This window comes from Vigna radiata, chromosome 8 (genome assembly GCF_000741045.1).
Source record: "Vigna radiata var. radiata cultivar VC1973A chromosome 8, Vradiata_ver6, whole genome shotgun sequence".
NCBI classification, from domain to species: domain Eukaryota; kingdom Viridiplantae; phylum Streptophyta; class Magnoliopsida; order Fabales; family Fabaceae; genus Vigna; species Vigna radiata.
The window spans coordinates 600039-620417 of NC_028358.1; the positions used below are offsets into that span (position 1 = coordinate 600039).

The 20379-nt window shown below is 30.5% G+C and overlaps 4 protein-coding genes and 1 long non-coding RNA gene across 6 annotated transcripts; 1 reads left to right on the plus strand and 4 right to left on the minus strand.

Annotated features, from left to right (window-relative positions):
- LOC111242237 lies at window positions 1-508 on the minus strand. Its single transcript, XM_022784532.1, has 2 exons — window positions 505-508; window positions 1-401 (listed from the first exon to the last, which is right to left on the minus strand). The coding sequence occupies exons 1-2, from the start codon at window positions 506-508 to the stop codon at window positions 1-3; spliced, it is 405 nt and encodes a 134-aa protein (XP_022640253.1).
- LOC106770007 (CRIB domain-containing protein RIC1-like) lies at window positions 402-2073 on the minus strand. The gene is made up of 3 exons (XM_022785377.1): window positions 1278-2073; window positions 856-953; window positions 402-756 (listed from the first exon to the last, which is right to left on the minus strand). Exons 1-3 carry the CDS (start codon window positions 1333-1335, stop codon window positions 676-678), a joined length of 237 nt encoding a protein of 78 aa, XP_022641098.1. The 5' UTR covers window positions 1336-2073; the 3' UTR covers window positions 402-675.
- Window positions 2074-3101: 1028 nt separating this feature from the next.
- LOC106772786 (glycolipid transfer protein 1) lies at window positions 3102-9683 on the minus strand. 2 transcript variants are annotated; one of them, XM_014659372.2, is made up of 7 exons: window positions 9585-9683; window positions 8458-8587; window positions 7862-7917; window positions 7437-7567; window positions 4449-4584; window positions 3704-3835; window positions 3102-3436 (listed from the first exon to the last, which is right to left on the minus strand). In XM_014659372.2, exons 2-7 carry the CDS (start codon window positions 8573-8575, stop codon window positions 3401-3403), a joined length of 609 nt encoding a protein of 202 aa, XP_014514858.1. In that variant the 5' UTR covers window positions 8576-8587; window positions 9585-9683; the 3' UTR covers window positions 3102-3400. The 2 variants fall into 2 exon arrangements, with proteins under 2 accessions (XP_014514858.1, XP_014514857.1); XM_014659371.2 differs by having other exon boundaries at window positions 9477-9609.
- Window positions 9684-14842: 5159 nt separating this feature from the next.
- Window positions 14843-15545, minus strand: LOC106770008 (albumin-2-like). Its single transcript, XM_014655829.2, has one exon. It carries the CDS (start codon window positions 15530-15532, stop codon window positions 14843-14845), a length of 690 nt encoding a protein of 229 aa, XP_014511315.1. The 5' UTR covers window positions 15533-15545.
- A 2428-nt stretch (window positions 15546-17973) lies between these two features.
- Window positions 17974-19097, plus strand: LOC111242360. Its single transcript, XR_002669241.1, has 3 exons — window positions 17974-18428; window positions 18511-18580; window positions 18708-19097. It is a non-coding gene; the product is annotated as an uncharacterized LOC111242360 (long non-coding RNA).
- Window positions 19098-20379: the final 1282 nt, after the last annotated feature.

Sequence of the window (20379 nt, forward strand, 5' to 3'; positions counted from 1 at the left end):
TTAAACCCTAATGGGCTCAAGGGGCCCACTTTCAGAACCAGACCCAAAATCTGAAATCGAAATGTCACTCAGAGAGTCTCCTTTCGACGATCTTGCCGACGATTTCTTCACGGAACCGTCCTCCAAGTTCTTTGATTTCCGCCGGCTGCTTCTCGGCGGCATATCCTGAGCGGAAGGCGATTCACCGCCTGGGTTGGACCCGCGCCGGTGTCGCCGGTGGCGGGAGCCGCCGGTGGAAGAGTCTTGGTTTGTGGTCTCTGCGGAGGGGTCGGAGGACCGATGACTGCGGCGCGTGCTCTTCGGTCTAGGCGCGTTGTTCTCCGTCTCTATGGATTGGTGACGGGACTTGGGAATGAGGTGGTGGCGGGACTTCGAATGTCTCGAACTTTTCTCGCGTTCACCTGAATTTGAACGAATAAATTGCAGAAAGATTTTAGGTCAAAATTAATTTTATCTAAACAGCATTATAAAGGTATTTAGTTTTTGTTTCTCTCCCTTTCTTGCACATGTTCTGTGTAAATATATCTTCTGCACATAATTATGAAAAGCTTATAGATTTTGAATGCTCACAGTGTTTTCATTAAAGTTATGTTTTTTATTTTTAAATATTGAGAGTGGAGAATGAAAATTTTCATTATTAGATGAAAGTGTCAACAAACATGTAAAATATACTAATTAGAGAGATATGTTCAAACCTTCTGGATTAGGGTTCATCACTGATGAGGTTTCTTTAGTTCCTCCTTTGAATTCTGTCATCTGCATAAGATTTTAAATTGCACACAGACTAATGTTTCTTAATTAAGGAAGAGTTATCACCTAAACAAAAACTGTTAGAGTAGAGAAAGAGAATAGTACCCAGCTTGGTGCATTTGCTGATGGATCATCTGATCCAATATGTGCCACATGTTTTACATCAGTTGGTAACCCAATTTGAAACTGTTCTTCTTTCTCGTCTGCAAAATAGGTATCACCATAATTTGTAGTTTTAAATTTTCAAATTCTGAGCATAATTTTTCAGTTTTCTCATCAGCAAGCAAAAAGATGCAACAAAACTAAACAAGTTTGAGAAAAATAAAGCATTTTTATTTGCATAAAACCCTCTAAAGAAAGCATTTCTGTTCTATCAGTTTTCTACCTTCCCTGCTTTGGAAATGCTTGTGTTTGTTCTTCTCTTTATGTATATATATATTCTTAAAGAAAAATGTTTCAAAAAATTCACTAAGAAAAATGTAGTTTTGATTTTAGTTTCTGTGTGGGAATGTAGAATGCACACTTACCAAATATCTGGGAAATGTATTTAAATCCTTTAAGGAAGCCTTTCACCTTGGTCGACATTAATCAATGTAAATAAAGTTTGTTGATATCTACACCAAAAATCTTTCACTTAAAATATTGGTGCTGATTGTGTTGAATATTCAATGGAATAAGCTAAAACCCTTCTGAAAAGCAAAGAAAAGAAAAGAAAAAAGTGAGTAATTAAACTGATAACATAATAAGAAACCTTCCCTCTAACAACTGATATAATTTTGATGACATGTTTGAGAAAGTTTATTTGTCTTACGGTAAGAAAAGAAATAGGTGTAGTTATTATCAAGAAGACCTACCTGTCTACTTTGAGAAGAAAAGTTTACATAAATCATATTATATGTATGAGTTTAGATAAGGTGGTAATATTGTTGAAATCAGAAAAGCTGAAGCACGAAGAAGTGAGGAAGCATTGAGATACAGACATGAATGGATGTAAAGTTTGAAGGTAAGTGTCATGCAGAGAAAAAGATATGCATGGTTGGTTCGTGTTGGTGGTTGTGTGGGAGAAATAACCAACCATGAAGAGGGAGTCTTCAGGGTGGCATAATCTCAAAAGTGAAAACAAAAACAACATTAGTTTTTGATCAACCACCCTCTTCCTCAAATCAAAACCAGTAGCTCAACGTCTTTTTAGGTGAAAATCCAGCTATGTAGCACTTCATTTTTCAGGTGCAAAACCTATTTTTGGGACTCCTATCCTTTCTAAATCAAAGGTTCACAATTCATTCTATTAATAAGACAAATGTTTTATCCTTTTCAACTTTTTATGAATTGTTTATTTTTAGAATGATTATATTTTAACACTTTCATTTTCTTCTCAACTTACACTTTTATAAATTATTATTTTATTATGATTTTTATTTTGTATTTATTATTTTTATTATTAATATAGTATTTTGTTATACAAAATAAGGAGGTAAATAAAATATTGTATATGTATCATTCAACGAAATATGGTGCAAGATTGTGAGTCTTGATGTAAACATTTCAAAACAAAAATAAGAAAATGGGGACCCTTAGCTTTCTCACTCATAAATGGAGAATTTGTTTTCATAGTATTTCATACACATTTTTAAAATTTAAAAGTTTGAATTAAAAAAAAAAGGAAAAAAAATTCCAAGTTACGAGAAATGTATGTATAGTGATGTAAAAATAAAATAAAATTAAATATTACATTTTCAAAGTATATAAATATTCGTTCCCAATTCTAATTTGAATATAAAATTGAAAAGAAATCAAGAATGATTATTGTCATTATTTAAAGATGTAAATTTAGTAATTATATATATTCATATATTTATTGGAAAACACCAATTGGTATAAGAATTGAAGTATAACTTTGTAAAACCTACACGTGATCAAGAAAATTAACATTTTATACAAAGAGAAATTTTTTTAACAAGATAATTTTGAAAAAAATAACAATTTAATAAACTTTATCAATCGAAAAAGTGTTAAAAAGTTATTGTAAGAAAGTGTTGATTATATATTATCATATAAAAATAAATTATAATTTATCATCATCATTATTATCAATAAAAATACATTTATTAAAAATTATATAGTCATTATATAATGTTATTAATTATTATTTTATGAGTAAGTTATATTTGTATTCTTTGATTTTTTATTTTTTTTTTTATATTATACAACACTTTTATTTTTATTCATTTTGGTTAATGTTTTGCATTATAAACCCTTACAAAAGACACAGGGTCTAACGAGCTTTTGATTGGATAATAAGATATAAATGTAATAATTCAATCGAATCGTGACTCACAAAGATATGTGCATATCTCAAAAACCACAAATTATCTGTAATCTATTCTTCTTGTTACGAATAAAATAGTATTATGAATATCAATGTTTCCTTTATACTGTATTTCAGAAAACAAGTTCCTAAACAACCATTAACCTTAGCATTAACCTTTGTAATAAACTAACTAATAGGGACCGACTTTGATATCACAAAGATACAGTGTAAGATCTTAATAGAGTACTTAGCAGAGAAGGATGAAAGTCAGTGCTTGTATATTGTGCTAGTAAAATTGATCAGAGCATGTAATCGAATTTCTGACCATGAATCTGTGGTTCATGATGCTTTCATGTCATCCAAGCCAAAACGAGCCTGTTCAAAAAGATAAGTTTGATGAGTTCATGGGTGAAAGGTTTAAAATGGCTAACATAGATTGCTTCCCACCTCCACCCCTCAAAATTTTCTTCTCTAAATATATAGCTTTTGCATTGGTTTGAAAATTGTATACTAGCTTTCCAAATATAAATCATCTTACTTCAAACTTAATTTTCCTCAAAATGAATTCTTCAGAATCAAGATAATCTAAAAGAAATGTCATTCTACATGCATAAAAATGATCCAATATATCTTATTTCTTACCAGAAACTTGTGATTTTCTTCGAGTAGAGGAGAAAAGGTTGTACAAAACTTTCCAATGTCAGCATTGATATCGCCGGTGCCTCCTATCACCTCCATGAACTTTTTCCTACTAGGAGCAAGCTTCATGACAACCTGTAGGTCAAACATGTAGTACACAGCCCAAAACCATATTCAGTTTCATACAATGTACAGTCAGTTCCTAGCTAAGACAAAAGAACAGTGGAAAAAGACAAAATAAAACAAAAGAAAAAACACAAGACAAACAAACAACGACAGACACATAGATAAGGTAAAATTGCATGGTATTTAAATGCTTTAATCTAAATTACATTGACTAATGTAAAGTGCGAAGAAACTAGAAGATGCAAGCTTATTTATTGCTGGAGTAATGTTTTACATGATCACGACATCATTCGGCTCATTTACTTTGAATTAGAAACCTTAATGCTACATGTCTGAATACTGGAAATTAGGACATATAAAGTAATAATATTGAAACTTACACTATTTCATACAACATTGAATATCAAGCACTGTCGTGATAAAGTGCAGAGGTAGTAGAAAATTGACAACACAATTATGCAAATGGTAAACTCAACAGCATTTTCTAGGAAGACTATTTCAATGCCCAGCCATTGACATTCCAGAGTAGCAAGATGATTTATAGACCTCTGATAAGTCAATAATATTTTTTTTTATGATAACATTCAACATTATATCTACAAAGAATTAAACATAAGATTACAGAGAAGCTTGAGCTAGCAAGCCAGCCATGCCACTTCTTCAGAGTCTTGTTATAGGAATCTGTACAAGCTTGGTACATTGTCCAATCTTCATGCTCGACTAAGTTTCGGAACAAAGCCACCAAGAAATCCATTGCCCTAAAGATTTTACCAGTTAGTGAAATAAATATAGCATAAATAATATTACAAGGATAAATATGGCAATGACACTTACTACTCATTAGCTAAGATCTCAGACAACCAAATAAAAATAATTATCACATTAGTATCTCAACAACTTGAGAAAGATAAGCAGAACTAGCAGAAGCTTCATAACAGTCTTAAGAAATAAAAGATAAAATCTAATTGAACCAAATTTAAAATATTCATCATAGTTTCATACAATGACAACACAAGTTGTCTCCTGATATGTTGGAGAAAGCTAAATGACCATCATTGTACTGCGAAAAAAAATCAAGCCTACACAACAGACATTTAGATCTAAATCCTTTTTATGGTTATCCCTACGATTCCCCTTTTATTGTCCTCAGCCTCTATTTATTGGGCTTTCTATTGGTCTTCATGTTATCAGCTCTTCTCACCGGAGCTTCTATTGGTCTATTTCTCACATGGTCAAGCAATCTTAAGAAAAAATTATCATCTTTTTCCTCACCGCCTACTTTCTCCCCAATATTCTTTCCTAATTTTAAGCTTTCTTGTATGTCCACTTGTCTCTCTTGCAAGGCAGTAATGTTCTTGCAAACAGCTATTTTTATTGCTATAAGGTAAAGTTTTCCATTGAGCTTTGTTAGAATGTACGAAACTATCTTATAATATTGTAATCATATACTAATATGTTTAGAGCGTGGTAGTAAGTATCGCATGATGTAGGATTCATATAGCACAATATGATACAATTCACAACCCCATGATACAAATTGCTGGAAAACTCATTTATGCTCCCGAATCAGTGCTGTATCATTAGTATCACACTCGGAATCACAATTGCAGCCAGAACTGCAGGTGAAACCAAATTTGGGTCTCACTCCTTTAGATCGAAGGCCTTGCATACTAAGATTCTTCTTATACGTGCTTTCGTGGAAGTCTCACCTATCAAGGAAGTCTGACTAAGAAAGTTTATCCCTGCGGGAAGCATTAGCACCTCAGCTCAGTACGAATACAAGTAAAGCAGCAACCATAGTCTGCAGTAATCATGCAGTAGCTACCAACAGTACTTATTTTTTGGATGACTATAGTGCAAAGTTTGTTTGGTATCGTATAGCTACTGTTATAAGAATTTTAAGCACAGCAACAACAGTGTTTCTTAGAGGCTGTGTTACTGAAACTGTGCAAGAAATACACTACAATCACTCTTTTTGACTATGCCATTGCTATTAATGATATCTTTGCATGTTTTTATGTCTTATATGTAAGTATATGGTAAATTTTTTAAATGTTTATGAATATTACTATTCACTATATGAAATGATTTACATTTAAAATACAAGCTCTCCAATACATAATTTGTCTATCTAGATTCAACTAACATGACTTAAAGTACCACAGAATTATTCAGAGTATCTAACATATAAGAGGTGACGAAACAAAATATCAAGCCTAATATGGGATGCAGACCATAATGAGTTAGGTCAAAAACCACAATTCCATTTATGTCTCCAAAATGGAGCATAAACCCAGTGAAAACCTGAATAACTTTTTATCTTTCAGCAGTTTTTTATCAGATCAGGGTAAAGAGGGTCCACGTTTACTTTTGACTTAACATAAACTCAAGATCTACTTGTTACCAGTTTGGTTCAAAATAGTCTGGTTAGTTGACTCATTTTGTAAACTCTATAGAATATGAAGATTGCATCTTAGAATATTTTATGTTATCCTTGAGATTAATTCTTAGGGTTATTTTATCTATTTTATTGGTTTCCATGTTTCCTAATATCATTATTTGTTTAATATCTAGTTAAGATTAATATTAGTATAAGTAACTTCAGGATTTATGGACAACATCATCACCTTGTAAGTTTGTAACACATCACAATATCAAGACGTATTTTTCACCTTCTTCTATTCTTTTCCTTACTCAGTACCTTAGCTCACAAAATTTCAGTAAGCTTGATAAGCTTCTTTGGTCACAATAGACCTAAAGCATTTTTTGAATTCATCCACCCACTTTAAATTTTGTAATTTACATCACCCCTTGTTTTTTCCACCAGTTTGTGGAGAAAAAACCAAGGTAACTAAACCATGTAGCTTGTGGTATGAAATGACCTCCAATTTTCACCTCAAAGCTTGTTCTATTATTTGTCCTGCTGAATCACCATTCCACGTGTTCAATTTTACTTCATGAAAATCACGTGACTCCAAACCTGTGGCCTTCAATACTAGTTTTCCATTTATTTCAAACAGACTAGATACGAGTTATGGTTATAATCATTTAGAAGTCTTAAAAGGTAAACTTTAAGTTTAATTTAACTTTACAAAACCAGATTGTTAGGTGAGGTTTGTAACACTTATATATTGTAAATTCATCTTATTTTTAGTCTACGTGGGATCTTCTACAAGAAAAAAGAGACAGTGGTCTGTGCTCATCCACAACATAAGTTACATACGAGCATCAAGGCAAATTTGTAATGTTAAACATACTTGTATCTGCACATGCATGTATTCTGTATACACACATTGATGTTTAATGTTTCTATACAACATCTATTAATTATGGCCAGTTTCAAGTCACATTTAGATCCAAATTTTGGAAAGCATGCCTCAAGGGACTCTTGAGAGTTGAGACTTCTTCCAGAAATTTGTTTCTAAGTATAGAGGCATTTTTTTTATCTAATCTTTAACCTGTTGGCTAGTTACATGATCCAATGTATGATTGAAATAAAAAAAATTAACCCTATTACAAATTTTAGATAAAGTTCTCCAAAAAAACAGAGTTAGGAATGTCATACCAACATGAAAACACAAGTTAAATGCAACTGCATGATGTTCATTACCTTGTCAGCCAAAGAAGCCCATTGGTGCAACTAGATGATGATTTAGCAGTTTTAGTTTCGACCTCGACCTGTACCAAACTGTACAGGTAGTTGAATCTGGATGGATTGGAGGAATACATAGTTTCCAATCTCTGCCGAGAAAATCAGAGAGGTATAGAATTAGAACAAATCATATGATCCCAAGGCTTAGATAATGTACACACTTATAATTATTAAAATTTCAAGTTAAAAACACTCTATGTAAATCAGATAGAAACCCACAAATTAAAACAAAATGAATCATAATCAAAAACCATTGGATACATATAGCCATATCATGTTACCACAAGAAGAAGTGAAGAATAATATATTCAAAGCTGCAACAAATCATCTGACAAAGTATACAATATCATTAGAGTCGGATAGAAGAGTTCAGAAAAACATACCGATACGTTGCCACCTATGTCAGATTTAACAAGGGCCAAAGCAGTTCCAAACTTATCTGTTACAAGAAAAGTGTTAGCTCTTTTATCCATGGCACATGTATCCCTTTATGCTTAAACAAGCACTAAACCAGGATGCAATGGTTCACAATCTATTGGTGTTTAATATGCCGCAGTTGTAGAGTTAGTAGGACTGTAAGATAAAAATTACTTCAGCACATTAGTAGTCATGGATCTAGAATATAGATACCTAAAAGACCAAGAAAACAAAATTAAAAGCAATCAAAACATTTTACACATTTGTATTGATGAGAAAAAGAAAACTCTGGATTAATGCTAACAGAACAGGATCAACAAAAGTACACCATGGAAAAGCTCACATTATGCATCTTACCTGGCTCAAAGAGGTGATAATTCATTTAAATTTAGCGGATATAGTGTTATTTAATACACTACAGGTTAAAAAAAAAAGGATAATTGGATTATCCCTAACCATTAAAAAGGACAAAATATATATGGAGGAAACACTCTCGCAAAATGTTAGCATCTATTATTTCTTTCTTTTAAGAGCTAATAACAAGGTAATGAACAAGACACACCTATTACTGGCAATATGTGCTTGCACACTTCCAAGAAATGCTTGCTCAAAATTTCTCCATGCTCAGACTTTACATGCTCAAGTTCTTTCAGTGCAGGAGCGAAAACAGTCCCCTCCATTTTTGGGCTTTGCTGCACATGACAAGACCAAACAAATACACTAACATCAGCTTAACAGATATAAAATCCACAAATATATAATTCAAATTCACGTATAGAAATATCACCTTTGTTATGCCAAGCAGAAAAATATAAGAATACGAAGCTAAGAAAGAAAGACTCAGAACATCAACGGGAAGAATGCAGATTTTTTACAGGTAGAATGTGACATTAGTCATTGTTTCAACAGTTACATAATCTATCCTTGTAGCGAAATTTCTAAACTAGGAAAGTGAACAAAATTAACATCATATAGTACGAATAGAGTTAGTCATTGGAATGTGACATTAGTCATTGGTTCAACAGATACATAATCTATCCTTGTAGCGAAATATCCAAACTAGGAAAGTGAACAAAAATTCAAATTAACATCATATTGTACGAATATAATTTTTACTCTATTTTGATAAATTGTAAACTAGGAAAAAAATTGGATTTCTTTAAAAGTAATACTGAAAAATATAAGAAAAAAACAACATTCCAATCACTCTAAAAATGGTGGTTCTGAAGAACCAAAGTTTAACTTAATTTCACTTATAACACATCAGTAGCTTAAACTTTGCTTACAACTAGTGATTCTAAAGCTTATAAGATCATCACAATTTGCTTTCCTACCACACATAGTATGCAGCCAACTGAGAATAGGAAATTTCAACGAACTAAGTTTAGATCCTTGGATTTTTGGATGAGACACCCTTTGAGACGCTCAATAAAAAATAGACAACCTCACTGAACAATTGCATGCAAAAAAAAAAAATAACAGCAGATCTTGCTCCTGCTAGATTTCCCTAAGAGCAGAAAATAGCAGGGACTTGCCCAGAAATTGAAACTGAGTTCAGAAAAAAAGAAGAATTTGGAATACCCAATTTCTAGTTTTCCAAAAGAAAGAAAATTTAGACTTCATTTGTTTCAAGAAACAATGGAACACGCATTGATCCGTGAACAATTAGAGAAGAGATGATGTGCATACAAAGGAGGAATCGAAGGGACTGTGATCCAAACAGCAATTGCGTTGGAGTTAAGAGATGGGAACAAGATTCCAAGATTTTTCTCCTTCTCCCTCCTTCGATGCTTAATTTTTAAGTATATATATATATATATATACGCGGAAACAAGGGAACTGAACTGCAGTCTGAAACAACGAAAAATTATTATAAATTTTAAAATGTTACCATAAAATAATTATCGATAAGTTTTAAATGAACTGCTGTAAAAAGAGTTCAATATTTATTTATTTGTGGTAGTAAATAAAATATGTGTTCAACGATTAAGAACGAAATTTAAAAATTTAATTAAAGGCTTGTTTTACATTTATTATGTGAAATTATAATTATTTTTTTATTTTGGTTTTTAAATTTAAAGAATGAAAAAATATAATATTTTTATCTGAAGATAATAATATTTTTGATTATGATAAAAAGTATTCCAAAATGATATTTGAATTGAGATATATCAAGTGATGAATAATTTAAAAGTTTATAATAAAGTTAGAAAGATTATATTTTTTTCATTGATTTATCAAAGTTTAAAATAAACAAATGATTTAATTATTTGCTTAATTGTTATTTTAGTTGAAAAGTTTCAAGTTGGTATTCATTTATTTTTTTTTCAATTTAATAAAGTGTTTTAATTAGGTATTAAAATAATTATGTGTTTTTTTATTCATTTCTTTAACTTTTAATGATTAATTTTTTTTCTTTTTTTATTCACATGTTAAGTTACTGGTGTGACACGTGATATTACTAATATTAAATAAAAATGTCACGTATCAATGTGAATATAAAGTAATTTTATTATGTCACGTATCAATGTGAATATAATAAAGTAATTTTATTTTTGTTTATATATATATATATATATATATATATATATATATATATATATATATATATATTCTAATTTCAAAATAGATTTATCATTTGTATAGATGATATTCTGATACTTTTATTAAAAATGAATTTTTAACATTACATTATTATATATTATTAATTATTATATATTATTAATCATAAGCTTGTTTTACATTTACTAAATTTGCATGTCAAATTGAAATTCATTCTCATTATTATTTTTAATACATTTTGATTTTGAAACTTAAAAGAACAAATAATATAATCTTTTTAACACGACATTAATTTTTTGAGCTTGATGAATTATGTTTTAAATTAACATTTAAATATAAATTTTGATATATTTTGATTTTCAAACTTAAATATATGTCTTTTAACATGAAGTTAATTTTTTAAGCTTGTTAAATCGCGCTCTAAATTGATATTTGAATCCGAAACATATGAAACCATGTAAGCTATTAAAAAATCATCCTAAAAAGTGGATTAAAAATACTATATTTATTCCTTTCTAAAATTTGAAAACTTATTTATCAAAATTTGAAACATAAATAAATTATAATTTCTTATCAAAGTTTAGGAATTAAAAAAATATTTATTCTCTTATATTCCAACTAAAGCTTTTGACATGTTAGAGTACAAAGAAAAAAAAAATAAAAAGATATTTGTTGTTCTCATTTTTAAATATAAATATAGTATGTTGCGCATGCGAATTTATTAAATTATTATACAGGATAGGAAATTTGATTAAAAATATTTATTTTAGAAATATAAAATTAAAAATAATACAAATTAAATATTAAAGAAAAAAATCATGATTGTTGTCTAAATAATTAAGAATCAGGAGATCTCTATTTAACTATCACTTATGTATAGAAAGTTTTTCTATAATTTAGTTGAAATTGAGTGTATTTTAAAATTTAAGTTTGATTAATATTCAATAAATCTGAGTATTTTTAATTAATTTTTATTAAAAAATTTGAAGTTTTTTTTTTTATAATTTATCATATAATTTTTTTTTTCTGTTTTAGAAATGCTCACCAAAGAAATAACAAAAAATTTTCATTACAATCAATTATATCAATCAATAACTATTCTTACTTTCTTCAATATCTAAACTATAAATTAAGATCATCAAACATTATCTAATTACACTAATTAGTCTACTTCATCTCTAATGTATGTAAAAGGTTAATGAAACATAAAAAATGTCCATATTAAAGGTTTTACAAAAACTCATAAGATCAAATTTAATAAAATATTCACAATAAGAAAAAGTTCAAATTTATTAGAACAAATTTCTCAATTAACATAATAATAAGATAAGATATTATAAAATAAATAAGTGTATTTTGAAGATTTATCAAATATGATCAATCTATTAAATAAAATCCAAACAAAATTATCTTCTCTTCCCGCAGTCTCAATATTACATGACATAGTATTATATATAATTACCAAAATCCCCCTATAAGCATTCATGTCTTAAATCAATTATGATAGTGACCTAATCCATTAAAATCATTCATATCTTAAATTCAGTAATTGAAAAAAAGACTTAAATATAATTCTGGTTCCAATTTTCGTCTACTTTATTCAATTTTGTCCTCATTTTATTTGGATGTTTAATAAAATTCTAATTTTTGCCAATTTGTTCTTTTATAACAAGGTTTAAATTGTTAATGAAAAATGAATAATGTGTATCATGTAACAGTTTATATTTTGAAAAATTATTTATTTATTTTCATTAAAAAATGTTATTTACGTATCAAGTCAAGATTATATCTAAATAATACTAGTTGCGAAGAAGTTAAGAGAGATTTATGTATTTCCCTTTCATTAAAATTGAAAAATAATACTAGATAAATTAATTATAGTAAATATTCTCACCAAAATCCTATGAATATTCCTATAATAAATATAATGTTATTCTATAATAAATACATTAATGAACCTAATTACCAAACTTCGTCACTAATTATATTTAAACCAAAACTAAATTAACCTTTATTAATAGTCAGAACAATGTTAACCTTAACTAATAATAAAAACTTAATCCACCTTACTAATTAAAACTAAAAACTAAATAACAAGTATAATTTTAAGATTATAACAAATACTAAATTTAAATAGGTAAAAATATCTTGTCCACAAAGGACATTTTTCTTAATTGTCCTTTTGCTTAAGATTTCATTGTCAGAAAAAGTTTCAACATATAATAGGATTTTTGTGATATACTTCATGTCATTCAGATAAAAGGAAATTGTTGTAATTATATACTTATTCTCTTTTTTATACCTTTAAATGTATTAAAAATTAATAAATGCTAAAGAAAAATTGATATTATCCACGATCGAAATCTATTGATAAATTGAAATTATTGACGATTTATTAATGGTAGAAAAATTGTTGATAAATTTATCCACGAAATTTTTGTTTCGTTGTTAATCATCGATGGATTTCTCTGTTAGTAAATTCTTTGATAATTATTGACGGATTTTTTCATTGGTGAATTCGTAGGTAATTATTGACAAAAAAACTTAATAGGTAAATTTTGTCGGTAATTAGTGATAAAAAATTCATTGGTAAAATTTATTGGTAATTGTCAATGGAATTTTCTGTCGGTAAATATTGCAATCTAGTTTATCTTCTTCCCCTTCTTATTCTTCTTCTTCTTTCTTTCATTTTTACTAATTCAGAAGAATAAACACATTTCAAACAAAATATCTTCAATCCAAATTACAAACTTTGATAAAATTTTGGATAAAAAAATTAAATTTCATGCCAAACAGAGGTGTTGCATAGTGGGAAACTGTTGGCTTTGGTCGGCTTGAGTGGACAATAGTTGCATTGCACAATGGTGGCAGTGCTTCGAGTGTGAAAGAGGAAGAAAAGAGGCATTATCCCTCCCCTGCGCGTGTCAGAGAAGAAGAAGATGAAGTGGAAGACCTTAATGACATCGGTGTAGGTGGAGACAACGACCTAGCTGAACGAGGATGGAGACGCATCAAAGAAACTTGTAGCTGCGGTGGCCTGAGCTGAGATGGAGAAGTGGAGAAATGCAGAGGCTACATCATGTAAATAAAATAAAGACCTGCGAGAGAAAGAGAGAGTGAAATAAATAATTCTCTCGTGGATAGAGGGAAAAATTGGAGGAAAATTCTCACTCTTTTTACCAACGAAACTTTTTGTCGATAATTCATATTTCATTTATCGAAAGTTTTATTGACAAATGTTTTTGTTGGTAAGTAAAATATGCATTACCGACAAATTTTTTTCGATGAGTTAAATATGAATTATTGACGGATTTTTCGATGAAAAAATTCATCAATAAGTGAAAAAATGAGAGAGAAAATTCTCACTCTTCTTACTGATAAATTTTTCCATTGGTCATGCATATCTCAGATTTTTTCATCGGTAATTAAAATATGCATTATCAACATATTTTGCCGTTGAGATAATGAATCTGTTGATAAAATTAGTTGATAAATTAATTCACAAAACTTATCAATAAAATTTGTCAATAATTCAAATTTATCAACATATTTATTTTCGTACATAAAATTTCATCAATAATTTTGTCAATAAAATCTTTACCTCTTATAAAGTTTTAACTGTGGCTAGCTTTTAAAGTACTGCTATTTGATTCAAATTAGTAAATAAAATAATTTGAAAAAAAGTAAAAGAAAATATATTACATTTTTAAATATAAAGATATTGAGATGAAAATATGTAAATTTGAAAGGAAAATGACATTTTAATACCATTTTTTTGATATCATTTTGACATTGCACACGTGTCAAAATGTGGTTGAACGATTTCAAATTAAAAAAAAAACTTTGGTTTTTCTCTTCCAAATATATCCTTACCTTAACTTTTTTAATTTAAAATCGTCCAACCACATTTTGACACGTGTGCAGTGTCAAAATGGTGTGAAAAAATGATGTTAAAATTTCATTATCCAAGTACCACTCATTGAACACCTTAATTATTCACTTCCTGCACCCTTTTGTACTTCACGCATCCCTAATTTATAAATTACTTGAGTCAATAGTAAAGTGAACCATAATCCTCTCTTTATAGATATTAATTTATAAAGTGAACCCTGATTTATACACGTGTAGGAAGAAAAACAGGGAAGTGCAGGAAGAATCACCTGGACATTCACATACTTGAAATCTTTGCAGAACCCAACACCACAGTTTTAATAAGATTTAGAATTAAGCATACAAATTACATGAAGATAGAAAGAATGAATCACTTACAGAAAAGGAAAAGAAAGAAGCATCCAATAATCCTAATGTTACATATTAAAGAGAAAGAAACACATATTATGATGTTTTTTAACATCTGATCATACGGATAAAGAAGGTAAGGTGATTCATGAGAGTGGCAAAATGTCTTTAAGTTCTGGCCAACCTTCAACGATAGGAATCACAAAATCCATAAGTGTGTCCTGACTTCCATGTGGGTCGACTTTCATACGCACATACTCGTCTCCTTTGAAAAGGTAAACTTCATTCTCCAAATGAGAAGAAAAACACGTATCAATTCCATTTTCAAAGATCGTACCTTTCAAAACAGGGAACCCTTCGCTGATCCCATAAAAGCGCTGAGTAAGTTTCTTGGTATCATAATTAATGCGAGCATACTGCTTTCCCTTGAATATGTAAACTTCTTTGTCTCTGGTTGACCTAAATGCACCATCCACACCGTCAGCAAACCACGTGTTTTTAAGGTCGGGAAACATTTCATCGATTGTGGTAGGACCTACGAGGATCCTGTCGTTTCCTGTGTTCGGAGCATAGTCTATGTAGGCACAGTTATTGTACGAGAAGATATATGCTTCACTGCCTTCAGTGTTGAAAGAACAGTCTATTCCTTGTTCTGCAAATGGCGTTCCTGCAAGTGATGTAAAACCAGTACTAACCAATTCAAGAGGAGTCAGAATTTCATCACCTAATTCTCCGGGAGTGTAATACAGCCTCATATACTTGTTTTTCATGAAGAAATAGACTTGGAATGGCTTTGATGAAGGGAATGCGGCATTGATATAGACCTTGCCTGACATTTTTCTTAACACAAGAAGAAGAAGGAGTAAGAGAAAAAAATAGATAGATAGATTTAGTTTGCTTATTTACGTTCATCCCAAGCCACCTATTTATACTGTTATGAAAACGGATCCTCAACCTTTTTCATTTCTTTTCTTTACATTTTCTTCACTCTATACACACATGTAGAATTAAAAAGATCTTGATATTTTTTTTAAGGTATCAAAATTATCATTTTTGTATGGACGTAATAAAACACATACTGATAAGATCAGACATGCAAAAAACGTAATAAAATTGTAAGGAAATCAAATTACAAATTCTAAAACGTGATAACATTTGTTTATGTGGTCCAATTTCTTAGCTTTTTTTAAGTGTCGCTCGTCCCTTTGTTTATGTGGTCCAAATTCTAAAACGTGATAACATTTGTTTATGTCGGCGACGTTCTTGGCTGGTGAAAGGAAGGCGCGACGGGAGAAAGGGATTGTCGGAGATTGAAGGAAGAGACCTTTTTCTCTTTTTCTTTTTCGTGCATATCTTTAGGATTTTAGGGTTACGGAGAAGGAAAGGGTTTCCACTCCTCACGTTTTCAATCGGAGAAGAAATGGGATTTGTCCAGTTTGCCCTCTAAATTCATTTTTTAATACAAAAATCAATTCATACTGAGTTTAGTACACGTCAATTAAAAACTGAGTTTAACGTGGCACATCAATTAGATACTAATGCCGTTGGATCCAATTTAATAATAGACTTCTAATTGTTATAATTTTTACAAAATTAGGATCCAATTGAGAAACTAAAAAATAATGGGACGAAATTGAAATTTTGCTCAAAAACAAAGACTTTCTGAATGATTAAACCTAAAAACATTAATTATGATTAAATCCAGTAATTAAAAAAAGATTTAAATCCAATAATTCTAGTTCCAATTTTCATTTACTTTGTTTAATTTGGTCTTCATTTTATTCGGATGTTTAATAAGATTCTAATTTTCGTCAATTTCTTTTTGTAATAACATTTAAATGGTTAATGAAAAATAAATAACGTGTATCATGTTAGTTTATATTTTTTTAAATTTTTTATTTTTTATTTAAAAAAATTATTTACTATCAACTCAACATTATATCTAAATAATACTAGTTGCCCATAAGTTAAGTTACGAGAGACTTATGTACTTCCCTTTCGTTAAAATTGAAAAATAATACTAGATAAATTAATTATAATAAATATTCTCACCAAAATCCTATGAATATTCCTATAATAAATATAATATTATTCCATAATAAATACATTAATGAACTTAATTACCAAAGTTCATCACTAATTATATTTAAACCAAAACTAAATTAACCTTTACTAATAGTCAGAACTATGTTAGCCTTAACTAATAATAAAAAAAAATTAATCCAACTTACTAATTAAAACTAAAAACTAAATAACAATTATAATTTTAAAATACTAAATTTTAATAGGTAAAAATATCTTGTCCACAAAGGACAACTTTTTTTTTTTTTAAATTGTCCTTGCTTAAGAGTTCATTGTCAGAAAAAGCTTCAACATATAACAGGAGTTTTGTGATATACTTATTTGGATAAAAGGATATTGTATGTAATTATATACTTATTCTCTTTTTTATACCTTTAAATGTATTAGAAATTAATAAATACTATAAGAAAAATTAACGATCAAAATTTGTCGATAAATTTAAATTATTTGCAGTTTATTAATGATAAAAAAGTTGTTGATAAATTTATCGATGCAATCTTTGTTTTGCTACTAATTATCAATTTCTATCGGTAAATTCATTCATAATTACTGATAGATTTTTTTGTTGGTAAATCTGTCGGTAATTATTGACAAAAAAATTAGTAGGGAAATTTCATCGGTAATTAGTGATGAAAAAATCTGTTGGTAAAATTTTTCGGTAATTATTAATGGAATTTTCTATCAACAAAAATCGCGATCTGTTTCATCTTCTTTTCCTCTTTCATTCTCATTCTTCTTTCTTTCATTTTTACCAATTCAGAAGAATGAACACATTTCAAACAAAATATCTTCAATCCAAATTACAAGCATTGATAAAATTTTGGAGAAAAAATTAAGGTTCATGCCAAACAGAGGCGTTGCACGATTGGGAAAACGTTGGCTTTGGTTGGGCTTGGAGGACAACAGTTGCATTGCACGACGATGACAATGCTTAGAGTGTGGAAGAGTAAGAAAAAAGACATTGTCCCTCCCCTATGTGTGTTAGAGAATAAGAGGATGGAGTGGAAGATCTCAATGACGTCGATGTAGGTGAACACAATGACCTACACTAGTAAAAAAGGAGGCTTTTAACGCGCTACATAGGCCTCGGTTATTACAAAACCAGAACATATAAAAATGCAGTGGCGTTTATGTAAATATTGAAACATTATATGCCTCGGTTGGCGTCTACCTGAGGCCGTAGGCACTTTCTTCTTCGGTTAAGCTGTAGCCTGAGGCATATAACTTTAATTTTAAATTTTTTTTAAGCCTTTAGACACCGGTTTTTCTTTTAACCAGGTCAGTAGCCCTTTGTTAGGTCTGAGAAAACTTAAAAGTTACTTTCTTCCTCGTGCTCTGGTTTCTTCCTTTCTCTCTCACATTTTCTTTTTCTCCGTTGGTGCCTCCTTGCTGCCGCCGCTGCTGCCTCTCTGGTGCTGCCGTTGCTGCCTCCCTGGTGCCGCCGTTGCTGCCTCCGGTGCTTCGTCCAAGGAGTCCACAGTGACGCCTCCCCCGCCGCTTCTCGTCGCTCCTTCGTCGCGTGCTCGCCCCTCTGTCGCGTGCTTGCCCCTCTTCGTCGCTCCTTCTATCGCGTTTCTCTCACTGCGTCAAAGGCCGCGGCGCCACAGTTCATCCACGCCGGCGTCTCCATTGGGTTTGGTCTTCCTTGCGGTGACACAAATTGGGGGTTTCCTGTGTAGGTGCGAATTCATGATTAGGGATTCCATGGTCTAATTTGGGGATTTTTCTGTAGGTTTCATGGACGAAGTACGAAGAGGTTGTTGGAGATGAAGGAACTCTCTATTTGGCTCACGGTGGTGATGGTGAAGCATCACGATTTGGCTATGCGAATTGGGAATTTTCGAATTAATTTTGTGATTCTGGTTTGTAGGTTTCTTCGGATGGAGGTTTTTTATTGTTGGTGTGAGTGGTTTTTGGCTTTTACTGCAGGTGGTTGGATGATTGATGGAGGCATTGCATGAGGAGGATGATGAATTGGGTTCTTGGCTAGGTGTTTTTGCAGGTCTGGAAAATTTTTTTGATGATGGACGAAGAAGATGGTGGTTCGGAAATTGGGTGGCAGGGCGATTCTCGCGAAGGACGAAGGTGGTCTATGGTGGTGTTTTGGGTGGTCCGATGCGAGAAAGATGAACCTGCAATGGGAGATCATGGTGGCACATGGTCGTGTTGGCGGTGTGTGGAGTGAAAGATATTCAAAATGAACAAAGGTGCAAATATGGCGATCTCGTGGTGGTCAGCGGCGTGACCATACTGCCTCGGTTCCTTTTGAACGGAGGTCAAATTCTACATCGTTTTGACTTGGTTCACAGCCGAGGCATAAGAGTGTACACTTTTTACTTCGTCTTTATATGCCTCGGGTGAACAGCCGGTGCCTATAGCCAAAAGTAACCGGTGCCGTTGTCTCTTTCTGAACTACTGCTAGTTAAACGAAGATGGAGGTGCGTTAAAGAAACTTGTACCTACGGTGGTCTGAGCTGAGATGGAGAATAGTGGAAGAATGCAGAGGCTACATCGTGTAACAAAAATGAAGACCTGCGAAAAAGAGAGCGAAATAAATAATTCTCTCGTGGATAGAGGAAAAATTTGGAGGAAAATTCCCACTCTTTTTATCGATAGATTTACCGACGAAATTTTTTGTCGATAATTCATATTTTATTTATCGAAAAATTTACTAACAGACGTTTTCATTGGGAAGTGAAATATATATTACCGACACATTTTTTTGTCGATAAGTAAAATATGAGACCAACAAATTTTTCTACGGAAAAATCTATCGATAAGTGAAAAATGGAGGTAAAATTCTCGCTTTTTTCACTGACAAATTTTTTTCATTGGTAATACATATTTTCTCAATTTTTTTTTGTCGATAAGTAAAATATGCATTATCAACTGATTTTTTGTTGATAATAAATCCATTGATAAAATTAGTTGATAAATTGAATTTGAAAAATCTGTGAATAATATCTATTGATAATTCAAATTTATTTCATATTTATTTCTGTGGATAAAATTTTGTTGATAATTTCAAGAATTTTTGCAATAAAAATAAATCAAATATGAAAAAAAATTAATAAACTTATTATTCATAAATATTAAGTTAAAGATAGTATCTTTACCTCTTATAAAGTTTTAATTGTGGCTAGCTTTTAAAGTAGTTTTAAAGATTCTTTAGCTATTTGATTCAAATTAGTAAATAAAATAATTTGAAGAAAAGTAAAAGAAAATATATTACGTTTTTAAATATAAAGATATTGAGATGAAAATATGTAAATTTGAAATACCACTCATTCAACACCTTAATTATTCGACTACTACTTCCTGCACCCTTTTTTACTTCACGCATCCTCTAATTTATAAAATACTTGAATCAATAGTAAAGTGAACCATAATCGTCTCTTTATAGATATTAATTTATAAAGTTAACCCTAATTTATATGTAGGAAGAAAAATAGGGAAGTGCAGGAAGAATCACCTTAATATCTTTTAGAATTAAGCATACAAATTACATGAAGATAGAAAAGGAAAATGAAGATATAGACTTGTAACATTAGGAAAAGAACGAAGCATGCAATAATCCTAATGTTACATATTAAAGAGGAAG